General features: G+C 36.1%; 1 protein-coding gene across 1 annotated transcript in view; it reads right to left on the minus strand.

Annotated features, from left to right (window-relative positions):
- Nucleotides 1-1474: 1474 nt before the first annotated feature.
- Nucleotides 1475-21657, minus strand: part of LOC108781487 (uncharacterized) — a 43737-nt gene continuing 23554 nt past the window's right edge. The window contains exons 2-11 of the mRNA XM_018549453.1: nucleotides 15801-16237; nucleotides 14880-15045; nucleotides 14059-14199; nucleotides 13274-13395; nucleotides 7633-13098; nucleotides 4036-4435; nucleotides 2761-3171; nucleotides 2357-2561; nucleotides 2087-2266; nucleotides 1475-1790 (exon numbers count right to left, since the gene is read on the minus strand). Of these exons, the coding sequence (XP_018404955.1) occupies nucleotides 1605-1790; nucleotides 2087-2266; nucleotides 2357-2561; nucleotides 2761-3171; nucleotides 4036-4435; nucleotides 7633-13098; nucleotides 13274-13395; nucleotides 14059-14199; nucleotides 14880-15045; nucleotides 15801-16158 (7635 nt within the window). The 5' untranslated portion in view covers nucleotides 16159-16237 and the 3' untranslated portion in view covers nucleotides 1475-1604. The remainder of the gene's footprint in view (nucleotides 1791-2086; nucleotides 2267-2356; nucleotides 2562-2760; nucleotides 3172-4035; nucleotides 4436-7632; nucleotides 13099-13273; nucleotides 13396-14058; nucleotides 14200-14879; nucleotides 15046-15800; nucleotides 16238-21657) is intronic.

Below are 21657 nucleotides of genomic sequence, written 5' to 3' on the forward strand. Positions count from 1 at the left end.
TCGACTAGAAGGTCAAAATTATTAGCACAGATAAATGACCCTCATTGTCCTCGACAATTTTTGTCCCAACCATTTTTTTATAGCTGGTGTATTTTAGGAGATATTTGGATCCATCGATTAAAATGAGTCACCATGTATATAGAGTGTATTGAAAATGTCCAAAGTATATTATCATAAAAATTATATTTTAATTAATAAATTTTGCTCTTTTTTCTTTGCAATGCAATAAATGATTAAAACGGCCTAAATCAAGCTAAATGGATATTACAAAATTACTTATTCATCTTAAAATTGTTCATCTTTACAATCAATTTTGTACACAACATTTTGGTTTTGAAATTTATTTGTCTTCATAGACTTTGATAAAAGAAGATAAAATGTTCAAAATTCTATAGCCTATTGTGAAAATTGATTTATTGAAAAATAAACGTAATAGCACAAAAAACTTTCAGAATAAACGATACAACAAATAATTTTCTCTTACAATTGTTCTAATTGTCAGAAATTGCATTGAGAACAGGAATATCAATCCGAATTAAGATATGTCTTTAACGCTTCATATGAATGACGCAAACATCTGTTAAGAATCGCTGAAGAAGGACCTGTGAGTCCCGAAACATACAAAATGTGACATTTTTCAACATTTTTCAACATAATGTAAATAATTTTAAGATGAATAAGTAATTTTGTAATATCCATTTTTTTTTAGCTCGATTTAGACCGTCTTAATCATTTATATTTTAATTCAAATGAGGCAATAATGAATTTTGTGTAAATAGTAATAAGACTAATAAGTAGAAATTTTGAATGCAAGAATGTGGAAAATATCTTTAAGAGACCCGTTAAACTAATAAATTCTTATACCACATTATCCATATAATAAACAATTACTTTATACAATATTTACATAATGATTCCTTAATTATAAGTCGGTATAATTTTGTCTTTGATTTTCATTACAAGTGTCAATTCTCGTACATTACGAATGTCATAATTCTGTAGAGTTTTTCGCTCTCCCTACGATCTGTCGTGTAACAATTAAGTTTTTCTCATGATAACTCACCACTGTTCGTGCTATCAATAGGAACATTAAAATTGGAAAAAGAAAATAGACGCAAAAGTAAATGAATATGGAATATGAAATTTCAAGAACAAAGAAAATTAGGGAGATCGATTCGAACTTTTCTTTTGTCGTAGTTATATGTATATTTATAGGGTGTTGAGAAGGAATGAAAAATTCTGTCGCATAGGGGAATGGACTAAACTGAGAAGAGAAGTCCTGTACCATTTTACAATTTTCGCAATAGTTAACAAGATATTAATTTATAAAAATATTGTGTTCGCCGTCGCTAGGCACGCGCTGTTTACAACAAGTGGCAATAGTCGTTGCTAAACAACCTATTGCGAAAATTGTAAAATGGTAGAGAACTTTTCTTCTCAGTTTAGTCCATTCTACCTCTATACAACAGAATTTTTCATTACTTCTCAAACACGCTGTATAGAGAGAAAATCACTATCATATTTTTTTTATTAAAACTGTGTGATTCTCTTGTCTAACATGAAGTACCGGCTTCTTATCCTCGATAAATTGTTATGACAATGATTTAGCTTTGCGTCTGCAAAGCTGGCACTGTTTCGCGCAACCAAGGGAGCGCTGGTTCTAAGCTCGAGTAAATGGCTGGACGACTCCCCAAGCATTCTGTATGATAACTTAATAATCCCTGGATTTCCCATCTTTCCGAAGCATTCTGCAATTCTCTGGCACACATCAGCGACGTTCCTTTGTCATACTAAAAATATAAATTGATTTAGCATTAATATGTAATTATAATTTCTCAACGCAATAATACACGTTTGTAATAATTTGGTAATATTGCATTTTTTAATTAATTTTCAAAATTAAGTTTTTGCATATTGACGATTTACGTGATACAATGGTGTATATTTTATAGTTACAATGATCGAATTAATTAAATACGGTTATTTTTAAAGAGATTAATATATTCACAGAAGTTTTTTAAGTTTTTAAATTATTTCTTTAAAATAATTATAGAAATGTAAGAATTGCACTTTCTGTTAAACTTACGTAACAAGGATCTTTATTTATGCATATATCATGTTTCGTGAGGAATCCTGCATAATGACTCGCGGCGTTACACTTCTCGGAATTATTCATCGGAACATGTATGAATTTAAGAATCTGTTGTAAATTCACTTCTCCATTCCTAGGGAATGTCCATCCTACCGTTACGCAAGTCTGCTCCGGCTGAAAAATCATCACATTATATCAGAAATGTGTTAATTAAACAACAATTAGCTACGCGTAGCTTATCAGAAAATTTAGTCGAAGGTGTACCTGGATCGACTGTCTGGGAAGACATACGGCGCTAACATTTTTGGAAAATATTAACGGCTCTCTTAATTCGATTAGAGCGATGTCGTTATTGTAGAGGAACTGATTATATTTCACTCGAGGATAGGGGATGATGTTTTTAACGGCGTTTCCTTTTAACATGTTTCCACCAGCAAAAAGCTGCCATCCACTGTTTTCTTTGTGTTTACTGGAACAAGTAAATCAACGTTACTATAATGTGTTGCATATTATGTCAAAAATGGAATGTGTTCTATTTTACAAATCGAAATAAATATTTTATAAATCGAAATAAAATCATAGGATCAAGAAAACGTTACGCACTCTCTGTCTTTTATGGTTTATCTCTTTGTAAATAAAGTAATACACTCATTTTTGTATCAAATTACCTGATGCAGGAATAACTAGTTAGTGCGTGCATAGGACCGAGTATACTGGATGTACAAACGGTCCCTTCTTCCGATTGTTTCAACAAAGCTATATTAGACCATTGCTTAGGAGTGTCATCTGTTGATCTCGCGATCGATTCGTCCGTGTTATGCAGACCACAATTGAATTTCTGACACGACACTTGTATGACCTTGTCTGATACGCAAAATCCCATTTCCTCTAAGTTCGTGACTAGCGGCAGGTGATAATTAGGGTTTGTCTTCAGTCTTAGAATTTTCTGGCTTCTATCCCAAGCGAACGATTCGATTGTCTCGTCAGATCCGGCGAATCCCAAAGCATGACAATAGGAATCGCTGAATTCTTCGCTCCATCCGTCCGAGCACACTAGTTGATAGTCGCCATCATATTGTCTGGACATCGAAATTTTATATCTTTTTTATATTACAAAAGCATATGGAATACTTATTATTAATTTTTAGAATACTTATTTTTTCGTTTCTCAATACCTATAAAGGAATTTTTTTCTTATTTTATGTAAGAGCACATATTTTTATAATTTGCCTAAAAAGTTACTCATTTCGATCTAATAAAAAGAATTAGGGTTTTTTAAAATGATTATTTATAACTATTTTTTCTTGTTACATATATTTTATCATTTTAGAAGCATAATCTTTCTACTTGTTTTATATCTTTTTACCTTAACTCTTTTGACATTAGGAAACTATCAGGAGAAGAGATTACAACTTGTTAACGTTTTTATTATTATATATTTTTTATTGTTACACTGAAAAGAATCCAAATTCTTTTCAGAAATTTTTGCTGTAATTATTTTAAGTTTTGAAACACTTTTCAGTAAAATTTGAACACTTTAGAAAAATTTTAATTTAGCTTTAATCATTTTCACCTGAAAAATTAATTTTTAGCAAAATTTTAGTAAAATTTCAGAGAAATTTTAACAAATTGTCAGCAAATTTCACAGAAATGTTCTAAAATGTGGAATAATTTTGGCGAAATTTGTCCATTTAAGATTAAAACATTCGTATATTTTTACATAACATATTGGATAATATTTTAAATTTTAATTATTAGTTTGACCACTTCTTTACACCAACAACTGGCGACTTTTTTTTAACATTTTAACTTTATATTGAACTATTTTTTCTCTTTAATAAAACATTTGATTGATTTGCGGTTTCGAATTGATAAAGATAATTTAGAAATAAGTAAAACAAACAATTGATACTTATTATATTTATTCGGTATGATTTAAATACCTTATCTTCAAAAATGGCACGCGATTCGCTTCGCTCGCCGTGTTGCTATCCGTTTCTGCGTTAGTGAGATTTTGATCCGCAGTAATATTGGCGATTAGGCAACTCCATTCGTCCGAATGATCCGGACAATTCTCGATGCCGTCGCAGACCTGGTTCCGGGGGATGCATCCGCCGCCGGTTTGACACTTGAATTGATCTAGGATACAATCACATAACTTTTCGTCTTCCCCATTAACGCAATCGGCAACTCCGTTGCAGTACCACGCATGTGGGATGCACCACTTTTCCGTTGGGCATAGATACTCATTGTTTCCGCAAGTTTCCGTGCAATTGTACTCGTCCTGATGTTCTTCACAATCGGACCGACCATTGCACTGCCATAATCCCGGAATGCATCTTCCTGCAATTGTAAAATTTCATAATTCTATCCAGATTCTGGTAAAGAGAGTATTACATATTTGAAATATTTAAATTATTGTGGTATTTATTAAATTTTATTATTCATTAGCGATATGCTTAAGATTTATTAAACCTTTTTGCATATACATATAATAAAACTGTATAACTAATATTCTATTCAAAATTAAAAAGCTGTTTGAAAGTCTTAATCAGGGTTGGCTAAGTTAATGTTATTTTAAAACTAAATTAAGTTAAAGTTAATAACTCAAAAAAATGAATAAAATTAATTAAAAATTGAAGAAACAAGAAATTAATTTTTTTCTTAAAACAAAATTACTTTAAATAATAATTACAATATTTAGATTATTAGATAAAATTATTTTTTTTATTCACATATAAGTTATATCCAAAAAATATATATATGAAAATTTAGAAGCAATATCAAATCTGTATAGACAAATTTAACGTTTATTTTGAATAAAGGACATTTGCTCATTATAACTAGCGATGTGGCTGTATGCTCTTTGTTTTGATTTTATTTAATATCAAATCTTATTTGGATCGTGAAAATTTCAAACTAAATACCGATGAGAATAAGCCATTTACGATCATGCTAGATCTTGGAAGCTTGTAATATAATTTTCATGTGAATTTATATACTACGTATGTAAATCTCTAAATATGCGTCGAAATTTTTTTTCAGACTTATAACGCAAACTAATAAACTACCGCAGTACTATCATGAGTTAAATTGACTAACAATCTTAACAACTTTGATGCACACATTGCATCATGGATCTTAATAATATGTTGAATGACATATTAAAAAAATCTGTAAATAATTTAGAAAAATGGTGGTTGTACATCATTGTTTTACAACAAAATTATTCATCTAAGACTTATTTCATATTTATGTTGCTGAAATATAATATTTATGACTATATTAATTGATTTTACGTGGTTTGAAAATAAACTAAGATAAATAATGAGCATATACCACTACACTGGATCTTTTTTGTGAGAAATTGTCTTTTAATATAATTCAATTAAATAAACGTTATTTTTCGGTCCTAAATGTGACCATCTTAAAACGTTTTTCAGTCCTGCAGAATGTGACCATATTCATTAATTTATTCTAATATACTACGAAGAATATCACTTGATTTTTTGGCGTTTCGTCCCGGCTTCCACTACTGGACTCATAAGCAAGGCATTGTAGTGGAAGCCTACCTTATACGCCTGAGATAGTTGTTTGATCGAGATTCTATATAAAGAGATATACGCGTATCAAAGCACTTACGAGAATTTTGCGAATAGACCTCTCATATATTATTGTAGATAAATATTACGAAGAATATCATTACGTCGACCCGCCATCAGATTAATTGAATTATATTAAAAGGCAATTTCTCACAAAAAAGACCCAGTGTAGTGGTATATGCTCATTATTTATCTTAGTTTATAATATTTATGGCATCTATGCTATGAATTTTTTTTAATGTAATTTAAATATAAGCGGGAATTGATAAAATCTAACGAGTGCCAATCAAAGTGACTACCGTATGATGTAATTCGTTTATTATAGGGTTTCTAATCACAAAATCATTGAGTTTTTTTCTAAATTTATTCAGAATTCCGTTAGGATATTTATGATAAATGAGGCTTCTGGATCGTTTGATTCGATATATTACGCATATATTACTTCGACTTTCTTGCTATTCTTCCTCTTCTTCTTGATGTAAAATATATGTTTGTCTATTTTGTAATGACCTTATCATTGTCTTTCCTCTTTTGGTCGCTATGCTGACAGCAACGACCAATCAAAAGCCACCAAGTGAGGTGGATCCGCTAATCGCTCGAATTCGTATGCGTGATAAAAATTCAGTTAGAACTGTCCAACTATAATCTATCGAGAATCCGCGTCGCGCGACAACAATTTGGTCCTTCGAGCAGGATTAATTTCGTAGTCCGATATCGCCGCAACGTGGACGGATTCTGACTGATAGACTCTTGCGGTCGCCGCAACACGCGCTCCGCTGTGTGACTTTTCTCGCGAACGCCGCAAAACGCGTTTCGCACCAGTGACTTTTCTCTTTGACGCTGCAACACGTGCTTCTCATCAGTGTCAGTTCGCTTGCTGATTATGTTTACGGCCAAACTTTTTTCTATGTGCCATAGACTTATAAGTGACTTTTCTCGCGAACACCGCAACATGCGCTTCTTCGTGTCTTATTCGTGATTCACTCTCGCGGTCGCTGCAACATGCGTTCCGCACTAGTAAGCTGCAATGGCAACCGATTGGAGGGCTAGTGTGAAGTTGGCCCCCCAAATTTCGTATATCTTTTGAATTAAGGGTGAGCAAACGATGAGCAAACGAATGCATGAAGAAAAAAATCGATTTTTTAATATTGGGAGCTTCCCACGGGTGCCTCCTGTCGAGATCTACACGTTAAACTACTGCAAGCTACGACCGAAGAGCAAGCGACCATTTCATATTTCGTGGAGATCCTTATGAAGACATTTACACTGAGACATTTTGCGGGACACGATAAGTCGCCTCAGTCTTAATAATAATAATCATAATAATATCATGATCAATCCTATCGAGAGGATTCAATTACACGCGCTTCCCATGAAAACTTCTCACGATCGCCACGAATTGCCAAGGTTTTCCGTCAAACTCACTGAATGGGAAAGCTTTCGCAATACGTTTGAATCTTTTGTCTCGAATAACGACGCGTTTTCTAATACTCAGAAATTTCATTACTTAAAGACGAGTATTACCATGAGTGACACCGCTATGATAATTAGAAATTTGAGAATCTCGGACGATAATTATAAGTCCGCGTGGTAATTGTTGATTAATGAAATGACAACAAGCAGACATTAATGTATTCACATTTACACGCGTTTTAAGCTTGCCGATCATGAAAGCAAAAATTCAAATGTTTTATTTTAGTCTTACAGGCTTTATTATTATTTATTAACTAAATTAAGTTAAAAATTAATGCATTTCAAATTAACTAAGTCAAGTTAAAAGTTATTAACTTTTTAGTTATTTTAACTTTTTTAACTAATTACTACCCAACTCTGGTCTTAACAAACAATCAAGAATTTGAATTTTATTACTCTCCATTATTATTTTATTAGTGATCTCTCATAATATCGTTTTGAATATTGATTGTATTCAACACTTACCACTTGGGCATCTAAATTCTTCAGACTGACACTGCCAGTTCTCACAGTTGTGTTCATCACTGCCATCGTCGCAATCCACGATCTTGTTGCAAACAAGGTGCCTCTTCAGGCAATGCCCATTGGCGCAGCGGAAATTACTCGAACAATTTTCTACCTCGCAGTTCCATTCATCCGAGCCGTCGGAACAATCATTTTCGGAGTCGCATTTGGCGGACTGTGGTACGCAATACGCACCGTTCCTAGACGTTCCGTTAACGCACTGAAATTGGCCTGTGGAGCATTTCGAGAGACTCCCAGGAAACGGAAATTCCGTAGGACTGCTAGCGGTGGTATTCTCGATCTCCGCTTTCATCGTTGAAGTTTGCGTAGTTGATTCTTCCGTGACACGATCTACTTCCGCTTCTTCATGGTCGCTGAATAATTGATCAAAAAAGGTGGCGTTTTGCCCAGTCGGTTCGTTTGCTTTTGTATTAATTTGACCTTCGACTATCGTCTCATTTGCAGACATTTTTTCTGTATCGTTCGATATGATCATGGGACGAGTATAATTTCGTATGATTACGTAAGGCTCCGTAACCGGTACTGATTCTATTATCTCTTCCGATACCGGTATAAAGCTAGGATAATTTTTGGGCTTCATCTCTGCAACCGCATCCTTATTTTCGCTTTTAGACGCTGTATCTTTCCATTTCGATATTGGTACAATATTGCCTTCCTTGTCAGCTACGGTAAATCTGGGTACATTCGGGTCTATATCCGAGCTTACCACACTGTCATGCAATTCCTCACGGTCTGCAGTCGTAATTGTCGATGGTTCTGTTTGGGAAAGTATGGTCTGATCGAACCTTTCCGTTAAAACGTTGTCTTCATTCTGATCCTCCAAACTCAGGTCCTTTTCTTTTTTGTATTTGTATTTATCGAATCCTTTCTTGTCAATTGGTTTTTTTTTGCTTTCCGGATTTTTTTCAAGCGGTATCACTCTGAGCGCTTCTTCAGACACTTCCGGATCAATTAATATCGGTTTTGGCGGAACCGTGGTGAATAACATTCTGTAATCAATCATTGGTTCCGTGTCGTCCAGCATTTCCGTGACTGGTCTGACATCTTCCGTGGTGGTGACATCGTTAGGCGTAGGCGAGGTTCCGTCTACGTCGCTCACAATATATTTTCCCGTTGTAGACGTCATAGGAGTAGTTTCAATTTTTATGCTTTCCGTAGCACTTTCAATTGCCTGCCCATTTTTATCATATTCTATTTTCCGGCCAGTTCCTAAGCTGACGTTACTCTCGTACATCGTAGTCGCTGCCATGCTTCTTTCCGACGTATCCATTACGTTGCTGGTAACATTCTCTTTCTCTGTTTCGTTTTCTCTCGTTGTATTGTTCGCATCATCTGTTGAAACTGTTTTGTTAATAGTTTCCATTTTCTTGTCTTCACTCGATATCTCTTCACTCAATGTTGTTGATAATACATTGCTTTCTGTCGTTTGTAGCTCCTCGGGCAAAATTGGGATCTGAGCTGTAGTCTTAGTTTCCAGCGTAACTTGAGTTGTTGTTATTTGTGCTGCAATAGCTTCTTTCTCATCGGATTGACCAACGTTCGGCGGTTCCGTATTGTTCTCTTCATGTTTTCCGTTATCGATTACGGTGGTGATTTCAACTTTGTCGGTTGTCGTGGACATTTCCTGTTGAATTTCTATAGGCAATACAGGTTCTTGTGTGGTCAATCTACCATCTTCCATTTGATTGTTTACAACGCCATCGGTTTTCGTAACCATCGGACTTTGTGTTGTATCAGAAGGTATCTTCTCGTTTGTTCCGTTCTTTTTCTTTATGACATCAAATGTAGTTAACGACGAATATGGACCGTTATAAGAACTCTTTTTAGGGTCAATGTCTTTTAAAACTGCTTTTTTGGATGACTCTATAATTTTAATCGGAATATCGGTATTATCGTGTCGATACCTTTTTGACAAGGTCTCATCCGTAATATCATTGTAATGATCTTCTACAGCATTTTCTTCTGGTTTCTCTGAACTTGTCACACCGCTTTCTATCGCGATACCTTCAACTTCTTGTACTTTCTTTCCAGCGGAAGTTACAATTTCAGATTCTGTTTTCTTATCTATAGGTTGCAGTGTAGTTTGAGAAATTGAATCTACTGACTTATCTTCTACTGCCAACGGAATCACTTTCAATTCTTTATCTTCGGAGAAATTGTCGTTTTCTTGATTTGTAATACCTTTTGTTCCATTATTGTCGACTGATTTTGTTGAATTATTTTGATATAATACGTCCAGAATCTTAGATTCTGTATTGTTAGTGTTAGCACTATTGCCTACAATATCTGTTGTATTTATTTCATGATTCTGTGTGGTTTTCTTCGTGATATCTACCTTCTTTTCATTACTCATGGAATTAACGTCATTCAATAAATCTTTGGTTTCAGTTTCATTTACTCTCTCTGCATTATTACGTATTAATGGCCGATGCGTTATAACATCATCGATATGAGTTTCAAAAGGATTAGGAGCGTCTTGTTCGTCCTTATCTAAGCGTGGTTTCTTCAAGCTTTCTTTTTCTTTATGAACGTCCGGTAAGAATGGTGACATATCCTCAGTCGGTCGATCGTCGGATTTTCCTGCGAAATGATCTACTGAATTTTCTGGGAATACCGCTGGGTGAAGGGGATGACTCGTTGAATGTTCTTGCATTTCATCGGGACGTGCCGCGTGTTTATTATTGCTTGTATTAACGATATTCTCATTAGAACGCATTGTAGATGAGTCGATCGAGATTGTACCTTCTACAGATTTATTCTCGTTTGTTGTCGAGTTTTCTGTTCGAGATTTATTTGTGGCTTCTGGAATGAGTTGTGGAATTATCGCGTGTATCTCTATTGGTTCCTCGGATTTTGGTATCAACATAATATGTTCGTCGTCTCCCGATTTCACGATAGGTTCCCTAAGTGGCTCGACATTGTGGGCAAAATTTTCCGGTACTTTAGGAAAGACCGTCGTCGGCATATGTTCAATGACATTTTTCTCGTTCGAATCTGGCGTATTTGGTTGCAATGCGGGCTCGGGTACAAGTTCTTCCCGGTATCCAAGTATTGGCTGAGTATATATGTCAGTTGGAGTAGTTTCTGGCATCGTAGTTGTCTCGTGTACTTTAGTATAATTGTTTGTTTCTGGGTTTCTATTACTTATGCCATTTATTTCTATTGTATGGATATATCCTGTCGATGAATGCCTATCGTTATTCATGAATTTAGTAGTCGATTCTGTTCTTTCTTTTACTGGCACAGTAGTTGCTGCAGTAGTTAAACTAGTCTGTTCAAAAATATTTAAATCGATGCCTGATTTTTGCTTGGTTATTAAGTCATGTTCATTAATTGGAGAGCTGCTATTCTGGGTACTGCTTAAATTTGTATTCAAATTTGTTTCTATAGTAGAGTCACTTTCTTTATCTTTTTGAAGATTAGGATTTTGTGTAAATTGTTCTGTGACAGATTCCTCATGATTTTTAGGTTTTACATCATCATTTTGTTTTAAATCTTTATAACTTAAGGTAGTAAGATCAGCTTCGATAATTGTACTTTCAGTAATTTCATCAGCCTTACTATAAGATTGTATTGTCGTTGTTTTAGCTTCTACATTATCATTGATATCTTTAAATGTTAAAGGTATTACTTGTAAGGGTGTATCATTGTCTATTGGATTTTTATTAGGCTTTACAGTTGTGATGGGAGTTTCATCGTTTTTGGAATTATCGCTTTTATCCGTTAAATCAATGAAAGATTTGAGTATATCAGTTGTACTAGCATCATCTGAAAGTGATACCTGTGTAGATGATTCAGAAGTATCGTTATGAGACATTGGTTTAACAGAGAATTCAGGTTGCTCAGATATTACAGTTTTTGATTTCAAGTATGATTCTGTTGTTAAATGGTGCGACTCCGTTTTTGACTTTACCTCAGTATTTGTTTCATTGATAGTTGCTGATTCTGTGACAGGCACTAATTTTGCAGTAGATTCTCTTTCAGTAATAGTTTCTGCTTCAATAGTCGATTCGACTTCAGGAGCAATTTCTGGTTTTACAGTGGATTCTGGTTCAGAAGTAGGATTTGGTGCAGCAGCGGATTCTAATATAGGTGTAGGCTCTGACTCTGATTTAACGGTAAGTTCTGGTGGAACAGTAATTTCTGGTTCAACATTAGGTTCTGGCTCAGCACTGGGTTCTGGCTCAGCACTGGGTTCTGGCTCAGCACTGGGTTCTGGCTCAGCACTGGGTTCTGGCTCAGCACTGGGTTCTGGCTCAGCACTGGGTTCTGGCTCAGCACTGGATTCTGGCTCAACACTGGGTTCTGGCTCAGCACTGGGTTTTGGTTCAGCATTGGGTTCTGGCTCAGCACTGGGTTCTGGTTCAGCGGTAGGTTCTGGTTCAGCAGTAGATTCTGGTTCAGTAGAAGGCTCTTGGGAAGCTTTAATGGGAGATTGTGATTCAATGGTGGTTTCCTTCGAGTGATGACGTACGTGTTCATGATTCCAATGAGAATTACCATTCTCAGAAACGTGTTTCGTCGTTGGTGTAAATTCGGTCTGCTGTTCTATTGATATGTCAGATTTCTCAGGATTAATGTGTTCTGTTTTAGACTTCGCCGTTGATGTATCTGTTTCTGAATCTTTGAAGTCTGTATTTTTCCAAGTATTGGAATGTCTGGATTCGAAGTCTATCGCGCTTGGATCTCTGCTTCTACCTTGAAAATCATCAATTGGTTCCGTGCTGGATTGTGGCATTACATCATCCATTTCGACATTACTTAAATCGCTATCATCCACACAAGTTTTGCCATCATGATGTAATATTTCTCCTAATTTACAGATGCATACAAATGTGCCAGAGGGGTAATCGTATTTACAGTTTCCGGTACACTCAAGATTGCCGTATTCACATTGATCGATAAGCTTTCCTACATGAAGTCTGTTTAAATGATATTCTCCGATCATATTACCATTTTTTCGTAATACATCTTCGATATATTCTTGACTCTCTTCAGGTATATTCCGAGGTGGATGACTTATTCTGAATCTGATTTCTCCTTCCTTATTGATGTCGTATACTTTGATTATAGACGTGCTACCCGCTTGTCGGAGAATGTTCCCTAGATGCTCCTCTATTTCGGAACTTACTTGTCTATATACTCGAGATTTGATATCACTAAAATCGTCATTCCAGTTAAAATCATCTAATCTCAAAGTTCCATCCAGAGCATCTGGTACAATTTCGAATAGCGTTTCGTCAGTTGTAGGCCACGGTGGAACAGTCGAAGTTAAAGGTGGTGGACTTAATGGCGGATCTTTCACATATTCTCGACTTCCAGCCGCCTGCACTTCGTTAAATTGGCGTGTGTTATTTTCTTCCACGTTCTCCAAGGGTTCCGTAGCTGATATTGGAAATACACCAGCTAAAATAAGGACACAACGTTTTTATTTTGAAGCAATTTTGTCATAAACTTAAAAAGTGTCTAATTAATTTTAAATATGTATAATATTCTTTTTATATTGTTATGGATAGTATATGGATAGTTTTGTAAAAATAAAATTTGTAAAGAATTAAAAGAATAAAAAAAGCCGTCTTACTTGCGGCCAAAATGGCGATGATTACGGCAATTATTATGACCAACAGCGCACATCCCCAGGCCATTCTTCTCCAGTACGAATTTCTAGACCTCTTGTCCTTCGTAACGTAAAGTTTCTCGCCTCTGCAACACAATTTCGTTGTCACATAGAGACATGAATATATCGCATGTAATGTCTTTCTTGTCCTAAACCCAAAAAGCGTATTTTATACAGCGTTGCGCATATAACGCGGTTCCTAGCAACCTTCGTCAATGTCCAGCCAATGGGATTAGAAGCTTCCTTGGTCGCACCCAGTCTAATGCCTAATCTCTGGATCATATATACCATATGTAGCGCCCCTGCCGCACGCATTTCTGGCTTAAGTATCACCGATTAGATTTTGAGATCAATGATAACATGTCGCTAGATTTGGTTTGCGTTTTGATTGGTTTGCGGTACTACATTTCGGAATTAATCCTGATCAATTAATTAACGGTGATTCCTACGTTCAGCAGTACATGTCGATTTTTGTGGTTCATATATTGTTATCGATTCTCTTATTTGGAGAAGCCATCTTGGTGTCGATAGGATACGAAACGAAGGGTAAATTTTTGGACGTGCAATTTTTATGAAGAAATTTATGTATTCGATTCGACTCGAGGGGGGGGAGGAGGTACTGATAGCATAAGCATGTTAGTACGCGACCGCGTGCCCCTAAGAGATCTGAAATATATTCCACTAAGACAGTTCCCAGCTGTATTCTTTTTTATTTTTTGTTTTTTCCCTCGAAAGCATCCGTCAAGTACCTGAGGGCTGTCAGCCAGTGGGAATAGTCGACCAATCCGGCGGCGGGATCTCTCAGGCTGAGTCCCTCGCGGCCGACGCCGGGGCCCAAATCAAAACGCACTCCAGCTACGGTTGTTTCAACCTCGGCCTCGGGACCCCTGCTAAGTACCGTGACAACAGAAAACACCGTCTAACTGTCTATGTGAGGTTTTTCGATCAGCAGCTTGTCCAAGCTCTATGTGCTATTGACTGGAGTTAAAAACGGTGCTAAGATATCTCTATCGCCTGATGATTCCCTCGGTAACGGAATACTTGTACGCTTCTTTCTAGGAAATAATACTTCTATCCTACACACATGTTCCCTCTAGATGTTATCACTGTAACTCTATGACATACATTGTGCTCGCAGTACGATTATTCTAAAATGAATATTGAGAGAGGAACGTAATTATTGCGCGCCGGGATAATGTCGGTATGCTTAATATATATGGTAAACTCTCGCTTTTCATAATGTAATTAACATTTTATTACGCGCATAGTACAGCTTTTTGTACTTGTAAAAATGACCTTCAATTGTAAATCTGACGACAATAACAAAAAGTATTGTTTAAAAAACGATCATAATATCCGGTACATATGACTGGAAGATCCTATAAGGACGTATGTTTTTCTCTTTTTTATAAACCTGTTTCCTGTTTTTAAAATCCGGAAGAATTTTCGCACGTTTGGTTGATAGCCACAAAAAAAAACTGTTAAACAAGAGTTAAAAGGCGAAACCAGAAATGAAATCAAGAATGCGTAAGCGCCAGAGACACGTTCGCTATGACAAATAACACGTTACCTGATGTACTTTCGATGCTCGTTAACCGGCACGAAGTACTCCTCGTAAGGATCAGCTGGTACCTCGCAGGCTTCCTGACCCTTTGTCTGAATATTGTTGCCCGTGTATGGCCTCATCGAGACCAGTTCCAGATTTACGGCCTCGATCTGTTCCTTCTTTCCGGAGTCTACGGGAAAACGGGAAACCGTTTACCATTGAGGTACATCTACGCGTATGGAGCAACCGGTTTTCATTTTCCGGTCACATACGAAACAGCGGAGAAACCGCATTCCACAAAATAGTAATGTGACTAAACAGGGCTGAGAGTTTCCTGCCATAACGAGGGAAGCATATTCGCACGAAATATAAGGATTGTATGTTAATAAGATGTACGTAAACAAATAATTAATGAGAAGAAGAGATTGCCGGTTTAATTTAATTTAGATAAGAAATACTTGGAATTACTGTTGTTACTTTAAAATATACGAGCGAGATTGAGATGATCAGGACATGTACGTTAATAATTGCGATGTGTGTCAACGGATCCACCATGAAAAGTCCCGGATGCGATACTTCCTGGAATTTTATCGGCCATGAACGACTTTTTCTCGACAAACCGGTAGTAATGTCAATACCTGTAATTAACGATTGAAAGTCTCGCTCTTACTAAAATCGTGTCCTACGGGCAACGGTAATGGAAGATGATAAACTTTTCTATAGCGGTTCCTTGCGATACCTTTCCTTCCATTCGTACATTATAAATTTACATGACTAGAAACGTACAGTTAACTCGTCTTTTAGAAGCGCGGCTACTACAAATTCTAATTTTATCAAATGCCCTTGCCCATGTTTCAAAAGTTCATAGGTATTCATATAACGTTCATGCCTCGGTGTGTCCACGTAATAGTGGAATATCGTGTACGTGATATTATTTGAACTCACCATTAATCTGTACGCTCGTAGCACTGTTGTTAAGGAAACTCGCGTCGTTATTATTGCCATTCCCGTGGACGCCATTAAGCTTCGGTTCCGACACACTCTTCTCCGTGTTATCGGCCGGCACTTCGATTCTCGTTTCCGTTTTATAACACGGCTCCGAGCTCGGCTTAATGGGTTCGACGTAGTGTTGGGAGATGAAGGATCGTTGGTGGCCATTTTCTACCGGCGCATTATCCGCCGAGGACTTGTGATCCTGGTTCAAGGCCGCTTGCTGCTGGCCGCCGTTCTCCAATTTGGAACCGTTGACGCACTCGTCCTCGTTGGCGAATGCCGGATTATCCGTACCGGCGGCATCCGACATCTCTCGATCGCGTCGCCGAAAGATGCTGAACCCTCACCTGATAACGCCCGCCTGGTGTCGTCTGTCATGCGTCTCGTTTCTGTAATCAAGCCGCCAGATTTTATGTATCATGAATTAGTCGCTGAACTGTTTCGATTATTATAAACTTATAATCTTACTATTAGATTACTCATTTCGTTGAGTGGATGTTACAAGAAGTTAGAACGCAATAAATTGATTAACGCGTTATTTTGGCGATCACATTTCGATATTTATAGTCTACATTAGTACAAAAAATTAATTTGACTTTCAATTTGTCAGTTTCTTTTATAGAAATTTCAACTCATTCTGCACTTCTCATCAAGGTCGCAATCAGGTTACGAATAAGCTTATTTATTTAAATACAATTTTATTTAGAGATATTATAGAGTTTTTGGGCTGTTGGATGAGATAGTCCATCAACCATCTAACGTAGATCCATGCCAAAATGACGTCAGCGGTAGAAGCTGACTTGTTAGTTTCTCGCACGAGATGGGCGAGGGAGATGCGAGAAGCGTGAGAGAGACGTCTCGCCAGCGTATCCTATCTACCGATATCCTCGCGAAACGATTTATTGAACCTGTTCGTTGAACGCAAAAATCAATTACCTCTTAACGCTGACTTAATCGCAGCGAGGGATCGCTAAAAGAGAAGGAAGATGTTTGCGATCTGATCGCCCGCGATTGTTTCGCTTGCGTTACGAGACGTCACGAGTGAATCAGCAGCGACTCGAATTAAAGGCTCGCGAATCACGATGAGAAATTTCGTGAGAAACATCCTCTGCCGCTGGCAAAGACGAATTCGCCACTCCTCTGCGCTTCTCTCTCTCTCTCTTTTTCTCTTTCTCATCCTCATCTTCTCCTCCGTGCGTTTCCTGCGAATCTCCCGCCACTCTCGGTCCCTCGTGCAGCAGTCTATTTGATTTATTTTTTCGACTTTGAACAGCGCGTCGAGCCAATAAACTTCAGGATCACCAGAGAAAAAGGAACAGCAGGGCTTAACCCCTTCTAACTGCCGCCAGACTCGACAATATGGAAAACATCGTCGTTTCTCTCGAAGTACCCACTTGAACCGAAATGAATCTCCTCGAACGTTTAAGAAATGAATGAATGCGCGTGCTCTAACGAACTCTTAACGCAGAGAATTGCTTGGTTTATTTTGTTGCTCGATGCGCACGAGACCTTTTCCCATTATAGCATTATTGGATATAGTTACGAATGCGATTGGATGCGTGCATTGCGATGTTATATAATACAATACGTCACGTCACTCTAATCTGTGTTTACATAAAAAGACACCGAGTAACAGTTCTGAAGAATAAGCGAGAGGTTGTCTAGCAATGCAATCTTTTTTTTCTAGTAAGAACGCGAACTTTTATGTTTTTTAATTAATCGGTTTCTTAATCGTATTGAGAAAAGATCAAAAGTCACTTTAGCTCCTTTGCATTAAATATATTTTTTAAAGAAGTAATATTGGATTTATTTTTTTGCGTTTCTGTATAACAATAAATATTCTATATATGTACATGTTCAAAGTTAATTCTGTAAAAAGTATGATTTCTACAGTCGCACGGATTAAATCTTATCTCACTCTTTCGAGAAGATGTGGCAGTGAATCAGTCTGAAAATACCTCTAGCTAGCTCAGTGGTACTTGACTGTTGGCTACGCGGCGACTTTCAGGATACCTTATAGGCACGCTCGGGACGGGCGAGTGTGTTTGCGAGTGTACATATAAACCGTCGGAGATATATACTGCACCGAAAGTGGTTGACCCTGAGAGTGCCCGGCACAAAGGACTGATTCACCCCGGAGCCAATGCGGGGAGTCCTTCCGAGGAAGGAGCTCGACGTTCACCCGGGTTGGTTCTGTGCAGGATCTTCTGACATAATCCACGGAGACAGTGGCATATTAATATTTTTCAATCTGAGAAATCGTGTAACTGCGGAGATTCACTCTTGAATACTTCAAGCGTGAAATTTCCTCTTATAAATAAAAATTCGCTTCCAAAGGCCTGCGTCACACTCCTATTGAACGAGCAATAAAAATATTAACTTGAGACTGAATAGGATTATTTTTATTCATTCTGTATTTCATTTTATTTTTTATCTTTTATGTTTATTTATTGGGAAAAGAATAATATTGATAGAAACTATATAACATACAAGAAATTTTTATTTTTTTACAATTTCACAAATATATATATATATATATATAAAATCAAATTTTTGCTAAGAGACGTGTTGAAATAAATTTTAACGTCAGTACATTGACGTTTCTAATGTGACAACAATCACGCGGAACTTATAATCTCTACCATCAACTTCCTTCCACATCGTAAGATATTTCCAACATATAATTATCGTGTAAATGATGAATTAAATTCTCATTGAATTAATTCCTTCTTCATTTGAACAATGTTAACTATACATTTTGTTATGTTACTATGTCGTTCTCATTTCATAATATTACGTGTAAATTACAGAAGTATTCAACAAATCTTGCGCGTTTCAGTGAAAGCGCCTTACATTCGCGAAAAAAAATGCAGCCAGAACGACGTACAAGTACCGTTCAGTATTTCTGGTTTCTCAGGAGAAGACTTATAATTAAATACGTATAGGAAGTAGTGACAAAATGGCATGCGATTTAATGCAGGGTTGGTAAAAAACATGTTTTAAACATTTTAAAACATGTTTAATTGATGTTTTTAATGTTTTAAATATGTTTTTTTTTATAATATGGTTTAAAGCGTATTTGAAGCATTAAAAACATGTTTAAAAAAAACATAATGTTTTATTTAAAAAAAAAAAAAAAAAACATTAGTGACAAAAAAAAAAAAAAAACATTAGTGACAAAAAAAAAAGAAAAACATTTGTCAATCCTGATTTAACGTAATGAAATGTACCTCTTACTCACTTTTAAAACAGAATTTTGTTTTTAAATTTAGCGCAAATTATAAAATGTTTAATTGAATTAATTCTCAACTACAGCAACGATTTGGACTTGAAAATTTTAGACGATTGTAAAATCTGTAAGATTGATGCTATGAGGTTCCAAATTGGTAAACAAATTTTGAATCTCTTTTTATCAATCGTTGTAAGAGACGGAGATTCATTTGCATTTTATAATTTAAATAGGACTTAGAATTTGAGTGTAGTTTTTATAGTTATAATTGAGGGTTATTAAATTTATAGATTTTTATATAAAATTTTTTTGTAAAAATTATTAATATTTTTGTTAAATTATCGAATTTATTAGGCTCGTAGCCCTTCTTTTGTATCATTATTTATTTTTATTGAGCCTTGTTTACTTAATATTTTTCTTAAAACGTATTTAAAGGTATCTTAAAACAGAACTTGTTATAGGCAGCCACCTACTTTGTAAAAATATTCTTCATACATGAAAAGTGATATTCTTCGGTTAGGATAAAAATTTCAGCTCACCGTGAAATTCAACATGACGCACTAGACTTAATCTGCCTAGAAGGCGTGCATATGCGAGGCGACTCGATTTGCGCTCGCAGATATAAACGCGAGATAATTGTACATTAAAAGTCCTAGGAGACTCGCGGGATAGACATCTATACGCCGTGGCGAGTAAATCGCCGGGAACGAATCCGTATCGTGCCATGAAAAACAATGAAAAACGTGCGAGTCCACCGTGAAGCACGCGATTATCCTCGAGGCAGAGAAGACTCCTTGATGCTCGTCGTTAAAGGACATTCTCCAACGACATTGCCTATAATTTACGAGACTCGCTGCTGATACCACTAAGTCTCGCTCTACCGAGCCCGAAGACTTTCACCTTGATCGCAATCGCGATGGAATCTTGCGTAACTTTTCATCATTATCTATGCACACCCGCGATTCGGTCAAAATCAAATTACTCTATGACGCAACGTGTACTTGCTGTGGAACTGTAGAACACAATCCGTTTCAGTATTGTGTATTAATTGCACAAGAACGGAAACTACATCGAACGTATACTTATACATATCGAGTACGATAGAAAATTGAAATAGCTCGCATATGAAAATAAAATTCTATTTAAAATTGCCATTTTCTTCTAATAAAAAAATCTTCTGCGCTATGGGAACGTATTCAATGCGACTAAACTACTTGAATGCATTGCATTACCCAAGGTAACCTTAATGGACAAAGGGATTATGATGCAAAATAACCGTAGGAATCACGACAGGAGGGCAGCACGACAGGAAGGTGTCCACCTTTTCCTGCGTCTGTTTTCAGAGTGTACACCAATCCATTATTACACATCCTTCTATGTTTTATCTTAGCATTTTAAAACAGTGATGAAAATTAAGGGGCGTGTAAGAGTCAATGTTATAAGATTATAATACAATTAAATGAATATAAATATATTATAATTTTGATGAAATATTATGAGATATAAAATATGAAACATACACAAAAGAAATAAATGAAGGAGTATATACAAATATTCGCTCATAAGTATGCATTACATGTTTTGGCAACCTTATCGTGCCCTCTTCAGATGAAAGTTAGCATTTTAAATTATATACATTCAACCTAAAGAGTGATTCTGCGTGTAATCTCCATTTCTTTCTTCGTGGCGTTTGAATTTAGCAATTCGCATCCGTAGCCTATCGAGAACTTTAACCCTTGCGATGAACGAAGCATTCGCAAAGATCGTTCACGCCAGAACAGAGAATTATTATTGCGAGCCGAGTCGATCGAAGGATCCTGCGTAGTTTAATACAACGCACGCGAGACCAGTTCTGCTTGTTTTCCCCACGCTTCGTAGCCTCTCGGACCTTCGGAAACGGTTGAATGTTACCGATGTCCTTAGGCTAGCAAAAGAGAGACAGTCTTAGATATCCTAAACAGATTTGCTGACTGATTACGCAAAGCGAATGTAGAGCAATTAAATGTCCTTGTTAACTAGTACATTGAGCAAATATGTATTATATATTTATATATGTATCACGATATTCACCGATAAAATCTTTAAGATACGATATCTTTTAGATACGAGCGTTGTCCATAATTATGATTAACATTTTATTTATATAGAAAGTTTTATTTATATGAGCCTTCCGAATTTATAAAAATGCTTTTTATAACATAAATATTTATTATATTACATACACTACATTTATTATATGTATATACCCACACATGGAAGATTTATATCAATATAAAGAAATATATTAGAAAGATTTTCAGTGTATAATTTAATATCTCGAGTTTTATTTCAACTATATATATTTCACTTCTCTGTATCTGTAAAATTATCTTGAAAAACATTAATGTAGCACCGATATTTCAATATTTAAGGAAAAATGTTCTCATTAATTAAGAAATGTTGGGATTTAGTGTTACCAGAGGGTTATATAAAATTGCTCGCAACGCAGGGTGAAAGTGACGAAGTCTTTCATCGAAAAACAGAGAGAGAGAGAGAGAGAGAGAGAGAGAGAGAGAGAGAGAGAGAGAGAGAGAGAGAGAG

The sequence above is a fragment of the Cyphomyrmex costatus genome, unplaced genomic scaffold (assembly GCF_001594065.2).
Source record: "Cyphomyrmex costatus isolate MS0001 unplaced genomic scaffold, Ccosl1.0 scaffold825, whole genome shotgun sequence".
NCBI classification, from domain to species: domain Eukaryota; kingdom Metazoa; phylum Arthropoda; class Insecta; order Hymenoptera; family Formicidae; genus Cyphomyrmex; species Cyphomyrmex costatus.